The sequence below is a fragment of the Peromyscus eremicus genome, chromosome 3 (assembly GCF_949786415.1).
Source record: "Peromyscus eremicus chromosome 3, PerEre_H2_v1, whole genome shotgun sequence".
In the NCBI taxonomy this organism is placed as follows: Eukaryota; Metazoa; Chordata; class Mammalia; order Rodentia; family Cricetidae; genus Peromyscus; species Peromyscus eremicus.
This window is the reverse complement of record NC_081418.1, coordinates 110,134,850-110,154,697: the sequence shown is the minus strand read 5'-3', so window position 1 is coordinate 110,154,697 and position 19,848 is coordinate 110,134,850. Positions and strand designations below refer to the sequence as shown.

The following is a 19,848-nucleotide window of genomic DNA, read 5'->3' as shown; positions in this document are numbered from 1 at the left end:
AATCAACGCTTACATTTCCAGAAGACCCTTGAAGGAGTGATGGCAAGATCTGACTCTGGGCAAAATGGAAGGTTTCTTTGAGGAGATGACAGTTGAGCAAAAATTTGAGGAAGATTTTAGTAATCTTTAGGGTATAGGGAAATGGATGTAGGACAGTGGTCACTTGAGTGTCATATTCAATAATGTCACAATACATGTCCATTGAATGTTGGCTGAGACAGGAAGTGTAGCACATTGGTTAGGAGCCTCGTCTTGAAGCCTGGCTTCCTTGGTTAAAAGCCCAACTATATCACTGACTAGTGGCAACTTAGATAAGTGCTCTATAGCAGTGTGCCAGTGTAGTCATGGGGAAGTTGGGGGTGTTCTTCATAGTACCTATCACAGGGCTGGGGGGAGCATGAGATGAAGGACTTTAGTCAAGACTCTCAGAAGAATGGGTTTTTCTTTATATTCATATGTTAATTTAAGTCAGAAAATATAATACTAACTGGCTCTTCAAATATACATTAATATATTAGTATTGTAATTACAATCTAATAAACATATAATAATCATTACCTAGGTAGAATATAGAAGGAATTCTAATATGTAAAAATTTGAAAATATAGTATATATTTAAAATCTAATTAACATATATGTAAACACACACACATATATATATATACACACATACATAAATAGATGTGTGTGTGTGTGTATATATATATATATATATATATATATATATATATATATGCCCATAAGGTATTTCCACCTTAAGGAAACAAAGAGCAGCAACAGATATAAAATGGTAAGCATCAGAGAGCATTTTATCGCCTTTGTGTCTTCCTATATTCCTTACATTTTTACATACCAATACAAATTTTGCTTTGAGTTAAAAGTAAAAATCAGAATGTATTTTGGCCCAAAAGAACTATATGAACACCAACAAAGACCAGCTTGGATGCTGAGTGGAAAACAAAGACAAGAGGGTTGAGTTCAAAACAACTCCTTTAGGGATGGGTCTGTTGTCACCTGAAAGTTGAGAGACCCACTTTGCTTTTGTTCCTCAGCTGTTCAATCAGCTGAAAAGCAGGTGACACTTGCTTGCTGCCAGACACTATGCTGGGACCCTCTCTATGAAAGGAGTGTGCACATGCATCCCTCAGGAATCACCACAGAAAGGGAAGAGGAAACATCCATGATAATCATAGCACCAGAAACTCAGAAAGAACTACGATGAGGATTTCAACTCAACTTTTCAGAGTTTCCATTGGGATTGGACAGCAGGTCCAGGGCAGCTTTCCAAACTAGACTTGAGTTTGCAAAAGCCAATCATTAGTTATCCAGCTCGCCTTAAACGGACATCTAAGGTGTGTCCTAACCACATACCAGCAAGATCAGCTGCCTTGAAGAGTTAGCAGGGACAAAGAGTCATTCTGCAAGACAGTCCAACTTCTGATCAGCTTATCTGGGGACTATAGTTTGGAAAGCAAGGCTGGGTGACAATGGAAACTAGAGGCACAGAAGGTGCATGCTGCAGCTCTGCCTTTCACGAGCTGTGTACCTGGAAGGACCCGCTAGTACCCTCACCTGCCTCCTCACCTACAGGCAGTGACAGCCCTCTACCAGACTGCTGTGAGCTGGACATGTGATAGTGTACCTGAGAAACCTTAACCCACAATCAAGTACTTGGGATAAGTAAGCTGACACAGCTTTAACATAGTGGAAGATGTTTTTGGGAGAGCTTGATTGTTTAACATTTACATTAAACACTAATAGTGAGAAACCCAACTGTATATGATACACTGCTCATGCTTGAGTTTATAGCCTGATTGACTTGATTCATTTTTTTCAGAGCCCTAAACTCATTAGCCACCCTGTACATGGATCTATAAAAGCTGCTCACTATGTTTTTTTTTCCTTGGGTAACATCATCTTTATTTCCTGAGACACTTCTTTAAAACATTAAACTGAAGGTAAGTGCATAAAAATGAAATGGGGACTCATAATTGCAAACTGTTTTCATGTCGGAAGAAGATTCAAACGCCTCTTAGGTCTGCATTGCTCCTTGTTACCGGCTCAGAACCTGGCTATAAAAGTACATCATGTAGCCAAGGTCTGCCTACAGGGCAATGTGTGGCTGTGAGCAGAAATGCGAGGGAATTGCCTATGGCAGTTAGGCGGAAGAAGAAAAGAAGCCACAGAAAACAGCAACTCCAAAAGGACAGAGGTCCCAAACTGGAAGTTGGCAATTGTTGGGAGAGCCCAGGAAGGGGCCATTGCAACCTTCTCCACTCCACTCTCTCTCAACTCTTAATCCCTTTCACCTTGAACAGTCACTGCTATTATTTCTGGGAAATAATACACTTCTGTGTTTTTTCCCTCACATTTTCAACAAGATTCACTAAGGCTGATTGAAAGGACTTAAAATGTCATCTCGTCAGGGCCCTTGATAAACTTGTCATCTTACGTCTCTGGGGCTGAGGCGCTGGGGAAGACAACCCAAAGCAAGAGTGTAGAAAACAGCTGCTTTTACTGCAAAGTCTTCAAAGGCTGTGAGAAAATTACAGAGGAAAAAAAAGTCAGCTACACGTGTCTCACTTATTCTGCCCCAAAGTTAGATTGACTGAACCCAAGGCTTTGCCTTATCCAATCCAGCAGCCAACAAGCCTTCAAATAATTGCTTACACCCATTCACTTCAAACAGGGGAGACTTCTACAGGAAACTCCTTGCCCCTTGGTTCCACAATCAAAAACAAAAATAGTTTTTGGGTTTTTTTTCTGGAAAATGTGCCCTCTCTGAATGTCTATCAGCTTTTCTTAATGTGGGGGGATGAAGTGTGGCGTCTCCATTTTTCTTTGTTCTCTATAAAATCATTCAATTTTCCAGTGTGACTATGAAAATAAGAACATCGTGTGTGTTGGCACACACCTGTAATCCCAGCAGCTAGGGAGGCTGGGGCTAATGGATTTCAAATTTGAGGCCAGGCTAGGCTACAGAGAGAGACCCCGTCTCAATTTTGGGGGATGGTACACAAAGAAAAATGTAAATGTAAAAAATATATATTCAGACTCTAATAATTTTTACCAGGATTGATCTTGTTGTGTGACTGTTTATATTTTGCTTATTATGTATTTTACTGACCAAGCTGTGGAAAATATAGTCCTATAGCCTAACAATGGCCCCCAAATTCCAACATTAGTGTAGACATCATAAAATGTTTCATATGCACAAGAATACAAATATATAAAAATACATAAAATATAACATATATATTATACACCTCTATATTGGTTTGTTGGTTGGTTGGTGGGTGGGTTGGGGACAGCATTGTGTGTGTGCTCTTCTTGTATTGCCTCCCAAGTTCTGGGGTTATAAGGCATGCACCACAGTGCTCAGCTAAATTAATTTTTCCTCTACAGGGTCACTTGAATGAACTACTTTCCCTAACCACCATAATTTGTGAACGGTTTGGTGACTTATACCTTGAAATGTCACTCGTCTACCTTGATCTGATTTCACCCACACATAATTACACTACTAAATTCTAAGCGGTAGTTCAAGTCCAAGGGGAAATATAATTCAGCTACAGCTTAAAAACTGGTCCTTGCATTTGAAATGCACACTCTAAGTGTTTTGATCTAGAAATAAAATTAAAATCAGTCTACCTTAAAGGCTTATCTTAAAATTCTCCGATAGGCTTCAGGAGTTGGCCACTCACATGAAAATGTTAGTAAGGGGCTGCGTGTTTCAAATGGCAACTTGGTGACAGAATGGGAAAGTCAATTGAGACTAAGAGAATTGAAAATTATTCAGGTAACAGTAAGCCATGAGCTCTTCTGTGCACGGGTGAGGGTTGCCTGGCTTTTGTTTTGTTTTGTTTTGTTTTGTTTTAAATGAATATTGCGATGAGAAAGCCAGGGTTTAAAATATTATTTTGATAATAACATGTAAACTTTCTTCAGCCAAGCACAGTGATTCACACCTGAAATCTCAACATCTGGCAAGCAGAGGCATAAGGATGGCTAGTTCAATGCCACTCTGAACCTCATAGTGAGCCCTGTGTAAAGAAAATCAAGGACTGTAAATGCAGCTTAGTGGTAGAACATTTGCTTGGTGTATGCAAGGCCCTGTGTTAGAGCCAAGCAAACCAAACTACCATTTAAAGAGAACCATACAGATTGGAAGGCACAAGCAGTGATGGGAATGAAAAGGTCAGCATGGGCTTGAGAGTTATTTTGAAAGAGGAATGAGTGAGAACTTCTAAATTATCAATGGAAGGATGGAACCAGAAAAAGAATAGTTTCAAGTCTCAATAACTAGAAGAATGGCCACACAAGGAAAAGAAATCCAGCCATGGATTTTCTGGGGCTAGGTTGAGCTTACCCACTTCAGAGAAATGAAGGGCTTAGTAAAATGGGGCATCAAATTGAAAAGATGTGACTGGTAACCTAAATAAAATATCTGAAAGTCAGTTGCAATCTTGAGAGTGTGATTTGTGGTGACCAAGGGCCCTTAAAGAATTGATACACTGTTGTTTATCTCTGAATTCTCCAGCAATGAACATACTACTGGGATAGAATTTATACTTAACAAATGCAATCTGGCTGGGGATGGGCTGGCAGTGTAGATTTAGAGGCAAGCTCCACAAAACCAACACCTAAGTTATGAGAGTGGGCAAATGCCACCTTAGAAAGAAGAGAATAGGAAGGAAAGGGAGGAGGGAAGGAGGGATAGGGGAGGAAGGGAAGAAGGGAGGAAGTGGAAGGAGGGAAGGAAGGGAGGGAGGAAGGGAGGAAAGGAGGAGGGAGGGGAAAGAGGAAGGGAGGAAAGTAGGAAGAGGAGGAAGGAAAGAAGAAAGGAAGGGAGGGAAAGAGAGGAAGGGAGGGAGGAAGGAAGGAAGGGAGGAAAGGAGGGAGGGGGAGGGAGTGGGGAGAGGATCAAGTCTTAAGGAATACATACATTAGCAGATCTGGAAGTAAAAGGAAATGAATAAATGAGACAAGAATGATAATCCAGAGAAATAAATAGAAAAAAGAAGAGGCAGACAGGGAGGGAGGAGAAGGAAACAGGAAACAAAAAAGGAAAAACATTATGAGTAAGAATAGAGTGAGGCTCCAGGCAGGAAGAGATGTTACTCATAATTCTAACAATTGTATTATAGACTTAGAAAATACATGGACACAAAAATTATCAAGTCACATTTTGTGAGCAAAAATGGAAACCGTTGAAATGTTTCCTTAACAACTTAAAGTAAATAAATGAATAGCTGCTGTCACATTGATTCATCTATTGCATGTGGGTGCTCAATAAATGTTAATTGAATTAAATTAATAACATTTGTTCAGTGGTAATAAAAAATTAATTAACTGTCTGTCTTGCTGTTGCTTAGTTTATGTCCACTGGTTCTTGCAATTACTTCTACCCCAAACAGGGATTTTTCTATTACAGTGACTTTCAAGACACACTTTAATTTTTTTTCTAAGAACTATAGAGAAGCTCCTAATTTTTGTCCCAATTTTAGTTTGTTTTTTTGAGGTGAAAAAAATTATTTTCTCTGAGTTAATGTCAGGAACTATGTATAACATCCCAAATATAGTTTCATGGATTCCTTATTTAATTCTAAAATACCATCCCGTGAGAGGATATGATGCCACTTTTCCCTGTGTTCCTCGTTTTAGCCCATGCTGCTTTTTAATACTTTAGAGACAATGTCAAATAACACTGTAAAGGAAGAAATCTGGGGGAATTATTGTTAGCATTCCAGCTATAAAAAAAAATGGAAGCTGTCAGTAACATTCACCCAAAAAAAAAAAAATGTGACTCACTTCAGATGTCAGAATTCTGGGTTGAACAGACTGGGCTCTGAATCGCGTGCGTGTCAGATGATTTTTTAATGAGCATCAGATAGTTCCCACTGGGGGATTAAAAAAATAAAAATATAAACAGAGATATAGAGTTAAAATAACTTTATGAATGGCAGTTTAAATTCTCCATAAAAATCCTCCCTGTGCAAACCTGGTGTGCTCCAAATGGTTGCTTAATGTAGCAAACCACTTACATTCAAAATGCTATACTTAAAAAATGCTGTACTTAAAAAAGTTGTCGCAAAATTAAAAAGAGAATCATATACCACTTGGCTGTAAACTGTACTCTCTGCATGTTTTTACATTCCAGTAACCTCTATCCAACTCTTTTTTTGTTGTTGTTACCGAATTACTTGGTGCAAAAGCGATTTAAATTACATGCAGTCTGACTGTGCGTGATAATTTGAACTGATTGTTAATGAATTCTGTTGAGCAAAGAGCTGCTGTAATCTCTAGTCATCATGGTCTGCTACCAGCTTTGAATGGACAACACGCAGTAGCTGTAGCTGAACAGGCAGTTCCTCGAGTGTGCAAGAAATCAGTTCTACTTCACCATGCAGAGAAAGGAGGGCTGTCAAACTGAGGATTTGCAAGACTGCCTTTAGGGTGTCAATGCATCTCAAGTTTTAGGGTACAGAGGGCATTGCTGATGTGTACTGTAGCCTCAGTCACTAAAAGACAATTACTTGAGATAGAGGCAAAGAATACATTAGGGACTTATATAATTATTATGAACAACAAAGCTAAGAACAAAGCTTCTTCAGAGCTCCTAGAGCTCTCAACTTTCCTGATGCTGCGACCCTTTAACACAGTTCTTTATGTTGTGGTGACCCCCAACCGTAACATTATTTCCTTGAAGTTATAACTGTAATTTTGCTATTGTTATTAACCATAAGGTAAATATCTGATATGTGACCCCCACAGGGGTTGCAACCCCACAGGTTGAGAACATCTGCCCTAGACTGAGTTCAGTTGACTACAGAGGAGTCCTTGGGCAACTTAAGGTTCTAAGCCTGAGTGTTCTCATTCATCTACTAATTTCAATTCTAACTCTAATAATTCACCTAGTAATACTAACTGCTACTTTTCTCAACAGCAGTGTCTATCTCCTAAACTCTTTCAGCTAGGCATTTTAACATGATAAGACATATAAACAATAACATAAAGCTTGAAGCATAAAGCAGGCACTGACACACATGTGTTTGTACACAAAGCAGTGGTTTTCAACCTGGGCAATTTTGTTCCAGGAGAGAAATCTGGTAAGGTGAACAGTAATTTTTTTATTGTCATAGCTTAGGGAGATAAAGTAATATGGGCATCTCCTATGTAGAAGATGGGGAGAACACTCTCTTGTATACCCATTGTCTGGCTCAAAATCTGGACACTGCCAAGAAATCAAAGGCACTATTTGAATATCCATTTCAGTGGGAAATTGATTATTGGATGCCCTCATTCATCCCAGTAAGAAAAATCAACTCTCATTATCACCACGACCATCACCATCATCATTGTGTTATTAACATGGCAAGTACTTCTTGAGTTAGAGGAAGCCTAGAGTTTGCCAATGTGTGCTGCCAATTCTATTTCCACATTCAGTATTCAATACTACATTAATTGCTGTCAACAATAGATGTTTTTCCCGAACCCCTGCTTCTGCCAATCTTTTTTAGGGTGGATTAAACCACCACCAAGAGATTTAAAGCCAGCAGCATATGGGAAAGGGAATAAAAATTAAACATTGTCAAAAACCAAGGCTGTTTGGAAAATCGGAAGGAAACAAAAATGGCCCAAGATGACTGTGTGTGGCAGACTGTTTGGTCTGCTTCCAGTTCAAGCCTTCAGAGAGAGACCATCTCATGATGGGTTTTGAGAGGCCCTGATTGACAAGTCTGTGGGTTGTTCTTTCTCTTTCCTCCTCTCCCCAAAGCAGAACTCCTTAGAATTCCCAGGCTTATCTGAATGTTGGAATCACCTGAGAAGTTTCAGTAAAGTCCCCAAGGAATGGTGATTGACTTGGTCGGCTGGGGACAATGGTATCTGAGCTTTCGAATAGTTCAGAAACTTTGGATTTCTCAGCTGGCTGGACTCTGTAGGAGTGTCAGGGACTCACACTCCTCAGAGGTAGGACCAAGCAGACATTGCTTTCCCAGAAAAGAAAAGGCAATTTTCAAACAGGCCATAGCTACGGACTTAAGAAGAGTGGATTTCCTACATGGAACCTGACGTGCTTATCAAATCACATCAGCCTCGTTCTAGTCACCCATCGATCACTGCTGAGTCAGCCTAACCCTGAGCTTGCTTTAGAAAATGTGATTCTAGAACACATTTTCCATCTCTCAATAGTACTACCTGAAGATGTCCCTGGGACCAACCTGGTGTTTTGTTTAAGAATGTGTTCCCATACTTCTTCTTTGTCCATCTCAGGACTTTGCTTAGAGTTGTAGGTATGTTATATATCAAGTTGCCTCCTCCAGCACCATCCTCTCTCTAATATAGCAGGGTAGAACTCTACTTCTCTACACACTCCCATTTGCTAAAATGTGGGGTACTTGTAGTGGACACACTGAATGCCAATGTTCGGTTCAGTGTTGGCTCCATAATAAACTTTTTTATTACATAAAATGAGGTCACAGGCCTCTTCAAACTGGGGTCTTGACCAGGACGTTGCCAGGAGTTCCCTGTACATCCCCTGCTTATCCCAATTAATTTCACACGATAAGGTATGTTCCCCAGAAGACAACCCCAAAGCCAGAGATACCTGAATAGATACCCATAAAATGCCAATGCCTGGAGCAAAACATCCCATATATGAAAGGAGTGTGCGTTTTAGAGATTTTTCTGACAGCAGAGGAAGATTCACCTTGTAAACTGCTCATCTACACATGGCTTGTTTTTCTCCTAAACAGAAGGAAAGTGAGGTTTGTAGAAACAAAAGCAAGAAAAAAAATGAATAGTGATTTTACTGAGACATCAGAAAGTATCAGAATCACCTGGTTTCTTGTATCCATGATACACTGTGATGCTAATATGACACAGTGACATCTTGTTCATCTATATGAATAAATTCTTTGGTTTTCCCCATTCACTATCCTAAAAACTGGTAGTAGAAAAATGCATTACAAATTAGTATGAAATTTACAGTGTATATAAAAGTTTGTGATTGTACTTTTCAATTCTATCCCAAAATAATCTTGCTCAGTAGTGTTTTATTCCATTTCATAGGACTTTATTATTTCAAAGAGTACAATGTAAATTTTCCTGCAAATGTCCTTTCTTAGATTACAGTGGGTTTGTGCATGTGTGTTTTCTTTTTTCATCTAGATACGCAACTCACAAATGAAAAGCATGCAGAAGAGAAACCTATTAATGCTATTATTATAAATTCAGTATCCGAATTCAGTATCACAGATGGACCATCCCAGGAAAGCCCCAATGAGAAGAACCTGTCAGGATCGAGCACTTCACTCTCCTCGCTCGAAGAATGCCAAACGAAATTTCCCTACCTCCAAACTAATACTTCAGTTCATCGGAGAGATGCGGATGGTACGTTTCTCAGAATACAACCCATTTCTAAATAAAGCTCCCAACCCCAGCCCTTGGAAAAATCACTACATATGCTGTTAGAAAGAGAAAAAAAAAGTCTTTATGAATATTAAACAGGATGACTTTGATTTGAAAACCCTGATGAATGACATGTGTCAAGGTCACTTTGTAGCTAGGAGGTGCTTGGCAGAGTGTTTACTCCCAGAGCTGGGAATCGGAGGCTATGCGTTTTAAATAGCTCAGACCAGAGCAGCATGCTTGGATGGGGCTGGAAAACCAGTAAAATCAAATAAAAATTTCTTTTCTCAGAAATTTGAGACCATTCTGTCCATGGCTTTAAGCATATGGGGCAAGGGGAGAACAGAGGGAAAAAATAATAAAATGCTCGAAACAACAGACACACAAAAATGGGGCGATGGCTCAGCTGGTAATGTGCTTGCTGTATAAGAAACCTGAGTTCAATCCCCAGAACCCACACAAAGAAGTTTGCAGTGATGGTACGATCTTAATCCCACCACTGTGGAGGTGGAAGCAGCCAGATCCTTGGGCCTCTCTGGCCAGCCAGCCTAGCCTACTTGGTGAGTTCTAGGTCAGTGAGATACATTGTCTCAAAAGCCAAGCAAAATACCTGAGGGATGACTCTCAAGGTTGACCTCTGACCCTACACACATTATACAACCCCCACCCCAAAGACAATTGAAGAAGATGGTATAAAATATCAAGGTATTTCCATCAACCATCTCCGGACAAGAGTTGACTCTTGTAACTAACTCACTAGGTATTCCGATCAAGTGCAGCCATAGACCAGCACACACCCCGTATACTATGTTCAACAAAGCCCATTTCAGATTGATTGGGTGCGAAACAATCAGTTCAGTCAAGTTCAATCTCAGGGATCTTCCACCATAATAAATAAAGCTTAGCTCAGAGTAACTTTGCAATTGCCTCTCCAGGAAACATGGGCCACTCAAGAGTTCTGTGGTATTCCGAGTCCATACTTAGGATTGCATTGAAATAATCCCTGGGCTTCTTGAAGGTGTTGTTTCTCATCTGCACCTCATATTTCACTATTGAAAATAAGAAACGTGGTTAAAGCTTGTATAAAACCCCCTCCATCATCACATTAATTTGACTACTGCTCCTGAAGTTCACTAATTGGTTGAAACAGGACAGGTTTGAGGTTTGCCTTTTCTGTTTTAACATCCCAACCTCAGTCTCTTCGTTAGAGACCAGGGTTAGCAACAACCCATTGGCCAGTGTGGGGCTCAAGAGGAATCCGTGTACAAAGCCTCTGCTGCCGACCGAAGCTGGCACACAGAAATTCACCTTGAGCTTTTCTTATGACTGCAGTTCTTGAGAGGAAAGAGAGAGACTTCTACCATGTGTTGTAAATGTGCTGTCTTATGCAAAAGTTGATATGGATACTTAAAAGCAAAGACCAGAGACTTGGTTAAGATTGCCAGGAAAGAATGTGACTAACAAAGCTGGAGGGCACAGTGAGGACTGTGTGAAACTGAAGAACACCGCAGCTAAAAAGGTCATTAAAACCTCATTCTGAGAGGACGGCTGCATCTGCCAATCACAAAGTTGTAAGGCTAGATCTCCAGAACCCATGGGAAGAAGGCAACGTAGTGGTGGGTTTCCAATACCAGCACTGAGGAGGTAGGGGTAACCTGGGCTCACCTTCAGACAATCAAGGCCACATGGTAAGCTCCAAGTCAAAGCGAGACCTTATCTTAAGGGAGGTGGACAGTGTTCCTAGGGATGGCAATTGAGGTATTTTTGCAGCCTTCAGAGAAAGAGGGAGAGAGGGGAGAGATAGAGATAATAGATAGACAGACAGACAGATAGGTAATAGATAGATGATTGATAGACAGACAGACAGACAGATAGACAGATAGAGTCACTTCTTTCACTCAACTCAAATCAAGAGAAACAATAGGTTTAGAGTTGCTAGATTTTTTTTTTTTAAATTTGAAACAGGGTCTCACTACATAGCCCTGGCTGTCCTAGAATTCATATTGTAGACTAGGCTGTATTTGAACTCACAGAGATCCACTTGCCTCTGCCTCCCAAGTGCTGGGATTAAAGGGGTGCATCACTCTGCCCAGCTGAGTTGCCAAATCTTGAAGTGATCTAAAAATATGTAGAGAATAAGAAACTTCTATTTTAATATGCATAATGACTTCTGTTTACTTTCTGGCACACTAGGTATCTCTACATATCTTTGGGTCAACTTTATCTGTCGACTAGAGCTTCCACTAGAGTTTAACTTTGGTCAAGATGAAGGAAAGGCATGAAAACAAGCAGGGGGCAGGGTTCTCTGAACAGCATCTGTCTACCAGCATAGTGTTTCAGTGGGTTTTACTTGCGGGGTGGGGATATTGCTCCATGTGTGCACCAGGGTAATGATCCCAGAATTAGAAACTGTCACTATACACGTTCAGAGACATAACATCCTACAAGAGCATGTCCCTCTGTCCAGTTGGGAACCCAGAGAGAAGCATGAGATCAGCTGTCTCCTGTTCTCAGGGAAAGGGGAAAATGACCACTCTGTTTAAATGTCGAGTGATACTTCAGAGCCTGTGGCAGAAAAATAAGATTTCTCCTGTTCAAATGAGCAAAGCGGGATCAGAAGGATGTGTGGGTGAAATTGTTTATTGTAAGAGGTGACAGAGGCCGGGCAGTGGTGGCGCACGCCTTTAATCCCAGCACTTGGGAGGCAGAGCCAGGAGGATCTCTGTGAGTTCGAGGCCAGCCTGGGCTACCAAGTGAGTTCCAGGAAAGGCGCAACGCTACACAGAGAAACCCTGTCTCGGGAAAAAAAAAAAAAAAAAAAAAAAAAAAGAGGTGACGGAGACCAGTAGGACCCAGAAAACTCAGGTTTTAAGCTGAGGATGTAGGTCATAAGCCACCCTTCCTTGCTCCCTTTGTGGAAAAATACATCTCCCTAGTGAAGTTAGAGATTTTGGTAGCTAGATAAAAGAGGAAGTAAAAGACTCATACTAAGACTCACAAATCATAATTAAAAAAAAAAAACACTCATTATCTGAAACAGCAAGGAAATCAACCATTAGGCCAGCCACTCCTCACTTTAGGGAATTTTTTATAGTAATTTAAGGGTGCCGAAATTGAGAAGTGGGGTCACTGTTCAAACTGAGATGAATACAGAAATGTCTGTTAGGAACACAGGGAAAACAGGAAGGGAGCAGAGAAGATTGTGTCCACTTTTTGCAGTTTGTGGTTAATTTATTTTGAAAAGTATAAATGAGTGCGCAGGAATGGATGCTTAATTACTAATATCTATATACATCACCTCCACTTAAAACAGGGTAGAAAAAGCTCACATAGGCAGATTTTGTAAAAATGTGTTGCATCCATTAGCAGAGTTCACAGGGTGTGCTCTGATGGGAATTTAAAAGGATCTTTACTGAACCTCATAGTCTCAACTCCAGCAGTTTCTCAGTAGCTATGGTTCATCATGTGTGGTCTCTTTCCAGAAGGAAATGGAAAACACACCAGGGTACCCTGCACACACCTGCCCCCACGTCCATAATCTTCTACTTGCAAAAGCATCATGTGGAAAAGGAAGCCAGGGCCACACATCACCTTCGATAGCAGCCTCCTTGGAAAGTAATCCTGGAAATATGCCTAATTGATGTATAATTTTGAATTTCAGACATCTCATCCAGGTGGAAGAAGCAAATCATAAATACAGGATACCTGCAAAGAATAGTCTTAATTACACCATGGACTACTGAATAAAATGATTACATTTTCTACACTGTAAATTTCACACAATTAAATGTAGTGGTGTCACCTTATAAAGTGTTTCAATTTTATAATTATTTCAGTTCATTTGCTCAGAAAAAAACATAAGCACAAATTTACCAAGTATCACCCAAATCTAGTCATTCTACTTCTAAAGGAGTGACGTGGATGTTAGTTGTGCTTGTCTGAGCTTAAATAGATCTTGACATATTTAAAGAGCTGTTAAAATTGATAACATCAGGAATGATAGCCCCGCCAGAGAAAGGCATTCAGTCACATTTTATTTATTCGCATTCTACGTTACAGACATGTATTTATAAAGAACTTAATGCTGGGGGAGGGTAATCAGTTTTTAATGCTTCTGGACCCAGAACCTTCAGGACTCAATTGATGCTACTATGCTGCAAGTCTATCCGTGGCAGCACCCAGCTGTTCTGAGGTGCTGGGCTGGGGCCAGGCTCTTCTGGTCTATTTCTCATCCTACTTTGTTCTGGGAGAGTAATGGGTGAGGCTGTTGTTTTTCTGGGTTGCTTCTATAAGAACTACACTTGTGACACTTTGCTTGATAACTGACAAGGAAGCAAGAGGCTGTTACTGAAGTGAAAATGTCCCAGGAGCCATTATTGGCAACAAGAGATGCCCCTGGTCTCCATTCTTCTCGTGTGGGGAAATCATAGCATGAAACAGAAAGCTGAGAGGGCAATGTCAAGGAATGGTGATGAGGCTGACCCCAGGTATACACGTGGAACGTCTTGGCTGTTATCATTCCCACTATAATTAAACATGAGCCTTTCTAATGAGACACATTCTCCCTCTTAATTAGCCAATCCCCAGCAGAATGTTTAGCACCTCGAAGCTGCCTTAATTCTTCTGTGTTATTAGAGTATCATCACTTAGCACATTCCAGCTTGAAAGTACCCTAAGGGTATAGAAAGGACTTGAGACAACCCTCAGAGGGATTTGCCAAGGCTTATTGCTCACACCTAAATACAGCTGTGGCGGCTTGGCCTGCAGGTCTTGGATCATCTCCTACTGCCTTTATTCCAGGTTTAGGAGGCAGGATGGGCATTCTGACAGCAGTGATTAGAGGCAATGCCAGGGTACCAGGTGGTTCAACAGAGAGGATTTCCTGTGCAAGGAACTTGTTGCAAAGAGAGTTGAAAAGGCCAGTGCAGCAAACAGTGAGGTCACCCAGAAATCCACACCACGAGAAGACTCTATCTGCTCCAGACCCTCCAGACTGGGACTACTGCACTGAACTCATAGACCCCTAGCAACTAACCAGTACTAGACAGTAGCTGCTTTTTATTCAGAGCCATGAGGGGGAGGGCTGAAGAGAGTAGGAGAGGGGGAGGTGGAGAGAGAGAGAGAGAGAGAGAGAGAGAGAGAGAGAGAGAGAGAGAGAGAGAGAGAGAGAGGCCAAGCTCCAAGACAATGTGCAACATGCAGAGCTGGGGTAAGGCAGAAGAAAGACCCTGGCTTTCCTTCCTTCTCCCCCAGCCTCCTAGGTTCCTGTGGATGCCTCCCATTGGCTGAAACTAGCCAGTAGTCATGGAACTAACTTGGCTACCTCCATTGCCAGCATTGGGAATCAGAGAAGGACTGGGTCCTCCAAATGCTCGCACCTAGCAGAAAGTAAGCAGAAGCATGGGAGAGCACAGCCAGCTCTAGTTCAAGGCTCTGGAAAATCCTGAGTTCACATAAGAACCAACCCACTTGCTGGGGTTCCTGGATCATGGCACTTTATACTCTCTGACCCTGGGGGGCCACATCTACAAACAGAGGTGACAGGAGCATTCAATCCAGGGTCTTCTTGAGGGTTAAGATTCAGGTAACACACAGAGCACTGTGAACTGGCTTTAGGTGAGATGTAGATACATGGAACAGAGGGATTCAAAGTACAGACTTCAGATCTAGGAAGAATCAGCCTTCAGCAGGACATGGGGCCTTCAGTGATATTGGTCTCAATTTTGGTCTTTTTCACTTAGACTCATTCACTGCTTGGTCCAGTGAGAGATGGCAGGCTAGGTTCACCCTGTGGGCAGCACTGTGAAGGAGACTGTGAGTGTGGTGCTGTGCACGTTTGAGCAAGAGTGTCATTGGGAGGGAAGATGTTTCAAGCAAAGAATCTAAGGGTTTGAGCATGACTTGGGTGAAGCTACCACCAGGAGTGTGACACAAGAAGAGAGCATACCGTAGGCAAAGGTTGTTAGGCAGGTCCATTTCGAATACTGGGATTCAGTCAGTGAGGTGATAGTACAGTGAGTGAGTAAGGAGGGAGACACAGCCAGAAGGGAGAGAGGGTGGCAGAAGGCTTGTAGGAGCTTCTTGCCGAGGCAAGGGTTAGGACTTGAAGTGGGAGTAAGTTCTTTTCATTCAGGAATTCAAGTATCACAAGGGTTCACAGATTGGAAATCAGCACATGTGGTGGCAGACCATCTTCAGAGAGAGGTTGTGCCTGCGTACCCGAAGGCAGCTGATGAAGGTACAACCAGGGCAGGAAGTCTGCAGGTGGCTGAGGAAGCTTGCGGGGCAATCAAGCCTGACCGGGAACTGCATTGAGAGAGTAGGAGAAGTACAATGGCCAACGATGGTGCCAGGTTTCTAGTGACTTCGTCAGGGTGCTGCCACCCACAAGGGCAAACTGGGAAGGGCCAGCTGTGTGGCATGGAGAAGAGGAAGGTACAATATTAGGACCTGGCCTAATATTAGGTTTGGGAGACCCTGCATAAGAGCTGACCGTTGGCAGCTGGACACATGATGCACTCTTTCAGACTGGCCAAGAGAATGGACACTAATCATGAGCTATGCCTCTAGATACCATGTTTATTAAATACTACAGCCCAGGAAGCTACAAGGAAAGAAAAATATACTCAATCTGGAGAACGGGAAGTCCTGGGCTCCTCAAACAGTTGTAAAATTTCTTCTGAACTGCTTATATTACTTTTGTGCAAACAAAATGGCCATATGCAAAAGAGTTCAGCCTGCTGGTGTAGTATTCTTTAATATGCCTTTTAGGAAAGCACGGTGCACACTTGAAAGTTCAGAAAAATCTGTTTGCAATTCATTAATGTTACCGTGGTTTTCTTGAGCAAGAGGCTCTGCCTTTTATAACCAAATAAATGGGACTGACTTAAAAACAGGGGTGTGGTGGGGGGCGGTTCTATTCTCAAGTGTAAAATAGAAGATGGAAGGAAACAAATGCCAATTCAGCTAAAGGACTAAGCCCCAACTCTTTGGGTAAATAAAATCTATGGCATCTACCAGAAGCAGCGGCCTCCAGAGTGCCAGCTGGAGGTAACACTGGCAAATGCAGCTGAATCAAAAGGTCATATGACCTCCTGAAATTACAAAGCCGTTTTGCAGGCAGGCTTTTCACACTCTGGTAAGAATCTCCGACTTTAAACATTATAGTCACCTTGTACCCTGCTCTACTCACATCCAACCCAAATGTTCAGCTTCACATATAAAAGGCAGGACTCAATGGGGTCATTTTTGTAGGGTCACAACCTTAAGTAAGACTTTTGAGGCCCCAGTCTGAAGAATAGTGTCTAGAGTTTTACTTGGAGTATTTTCTACTGAGAATAACTTCTCTGCCAGGAGCTGATAAAGGTAGAGTTGGCATGGGTGAAATCGAATGAGGTTGTGTGCTACACATCCTGGATCACTAACACATACTCTTCAGAAAGGCTGAGGCAGAATAGAGTCCCTGAACTATTAAGAACTTACTCCTGAATTTTTGTGGGTGGTTTGTGGTGACTTATGAGAGATGAGTGAGTTGGCCATATGCTAGAAGCTGGTGTTAAGTGAATAAAAATACAGCCAGCCTGGCGGAGAGAGGAGTGTGCATGCTGCAGAGGTATTAGGGAGCGGGCTGCCCGAACTATAAATGCTGAGGCATGGCTGTTAAAGTCATCGTAAAAGTCATGGTGTGTGTGTGTGTGTGTGTGTGTGTGTGTGTGTGTGTGTGTGTGTGTAACACCACCTTTCTGAGAAGCGAGAAAGGCGGAGGTGGGAAGATCAGGAGAGCAGAAGATTGCTGTGCACCTACACTCAGCTTTCGCTTTAGAACTTAGGACAGTGCAAACCCACATTCTTTACAATATTTGCTCCTCTTTTTAAGAGGCCATTTCTAAGTTTTCCCTTCCTTCAGAGAGTACCCAGTTTTTGAACAATTAAGAGCAAACCCGTGCTTGGGAGATGGATCCATCTGTAAAGGTCTTGCCAAACAGGCATGAGGACCTGAGTTTGGATTCCCAGCACCCACATCAAAAGAAAACGCCAGGCTGGGGAGCATGTGACTGTATGCAAGGCTGGCCTTGGACTTCTGGTCCCTTTGCCTCAGCTTGTCTAGTGCTAAGGCAAGTCTATTCTGCAGGACTGTGCAGATGTCACAGGCTATAGTCAGAAAACCACAAAATTATTAACATGCTTATTGAAACAATGGGTTCTTATGGAACCCAAACTTTATAGACTGGTAAATCCATCTGGAGGAGAAATTTCTCCCAACTCATGCTGGAATGTGACATTCAACCATCAACAATCTTCAGATTACTTATTAATTGGATTATATGAATTATTACCTACTTTTTTACCAAAAAATAAAACCACTCACATTTTTTGAGACTTCTAAAACACACACAAAAAAAAGTATAATTTTAACAAGAGAACTGCCACATCATTCTAACTAACTCCCTTTATGGAGCAAAAATATATTATAATCTATAACCCATTGCAGCTGTTTGGCTAGAATTACCAATTACCTTCAATACCTAAGAGATGCTTTCCAGATTTTTTAACAAGTCCTTACAGTAAATTTTTAAACCAATTTTCTTAAAGGCAACTGATAAGATTTAAAACTTCTTAGGCAAGAGATGACGAGGTTCTCTACTTAAACAACTTGAATATGAAATCAAGGCTTTCCACGACTACAGGAAGATGGAGACAGGAATTAAAATAAAACACAACCCAGAAAGCTGTGATTATTTTAAACAGTATTTCAATAAAGTTTGGAACCGTGGTTTTCCCTTATGTTTGAGCATGGGTTTGGTGGATTTATGGGGTTATCTTGAAGCCTAGTGACAAGCAGTCAAACATCTGTGGTCTCTTCTTGTCCCCAGCTCGAATGGCTTCTGAGCCAGTGCATTTGAGAAAGGACTGTTGTCATTCCAAGAGTTGCAAAGACAAGTAGCTCATCCAGGGCCTTCCCAGCACCTCACAGGCAAACTAAATCAAGAGGTCCGAGACGAAGTGACAGTGCACTTTAAGTAACTCGATTAGGCAGAATCAATGGGGAATGCCCAGGAAGTTAACAATGTGATTACTTAAACAGTGAGTAGCAGAATGAGGGAGAAGCTGGGCAGACAAGCTACGCACACCACCCAGCATTGCTGGAGATGCAGCTCATAGGATGAGGTACTTGCTGTACAAGTGTAAGGACCTGATTCAGATTCCTGGGCCTGAGCAAAAAAGTCAGGCACGGTGTCACACCTGCAGCCCTGAGTCCTGGCAAAGGTCAGAGATATGTGCCTCCCAGGGGCTCACTAGACCACCAAAATAGCATTCTCCAGCTTCAGTGAGAGATGCCAGCTCAGAAAATAAGGTGGAGAAACAATTGATGAAGACATCCCAGTGTCAACCTCTGGCTTCTGCAACAGCCTGCACGGGCGAGCACACACACATACAAGTAACACGATGACTGTACAGTTACAAAGCACACATCTCTGTATCTGTCTATATTTGAGCCACACTCCTATATGTGTTAACACTAATTTTCTCCCATCTTTATTATAATTTGTCCCATGTCACAGTAAATGTATGGTGTGCATGTGTGTGCATGTTCATTTATGCTGGTACTGGGATGGAACTCATAGCCTCATGCTTATGCGGTAGCCACTTTACCAACTGGGCTCTCCCTCCAGCTTGCCCATCATGCACTTTATTATTTTAACTGTTCATGTATGTGGTGCAATCTGAACAACCAATGGGTATATGTAACATGCAGCTGGGATGATCAGATGAGGGCAGTTAGCCATGCTGTCACCGCAAACACTATTTACATTTTTTTGAATGATTCACAGGTACTGATCTTCTCTTTCTTTAAACAGAGGAGTGTGCCTCCCTGATCCTCACCTGTCTCTTTTGCCAATTCTTGGACTGCCTCCTCATGCTCCCTGATACATGTGAAACAGTGTGCATCAACCTGTGCTGCCCCTCTCACAGGTACTACTCTGCCTCAGATGAGAACCATCCACGCAATGATTGCAACTTGACCTGTGACATGGACTGCAGCCTCTTTGAATCCTGCCACGAGACCAGCGAGTGCCTGGAGCTGGCCATGGAGATATCAGAAATCTGTTACCGCTAGTGCAAGGCAAGAGAAGCACGTGGGCGGTCGGTCCTGTTGGCCACAGTGGGGAATTCTATTACGTTGCATCTGAGATAAGAGCTCCATGTGCCCAAATGCAAGGACCATACATGTTTCTTGGATGCTCTAGGCCATTTTATGCTGCACCTGCCTGGGAAAGCTACTACTGTCAACTCAGTGGTCTTGTTCCAAATTTCACAACCGCATGGCTCACTGCAAAATATGATTCTTGATCACACACATGATGAACAAATTGCAAATATCTCTTAAATGCCATAGGTACAAGATGTTTCTTGACTGTTAAATAGCATGCTAAA

The 19,848-nt window shown here is 41.9% G+C and overlaps 1 protein-coding gene across 2 annotated transcripts in view; it reads left to right on the top strand.

Moving 5' to 3' along the window:
• The window catches only part of Mdfic2 (MyoD family inhibitor domain containing 2), a 109,358-nt gene extending 89,827 nt beyond the window's left edge, over window positions 1-19,531 (top strand). For both annotated transcript variants that reach the window (XM_059256804.1, XM_059256803.1), the window contains 2 exons: window positions 9,172-9,393; window positions 19,272-19,531. In XM_059256804.1, the coding sequence (XP_059112787.1) occupies window positions 9,172-9,393; window positions 19,272-19,531 (482 nt within the window). The remainder of the gene's footprint in view (window positions 1-9,171; window positions 9,394-19,271) is intronic.
• Window positions 19,532-19,848: the final 317 nt, after the last annotated feature.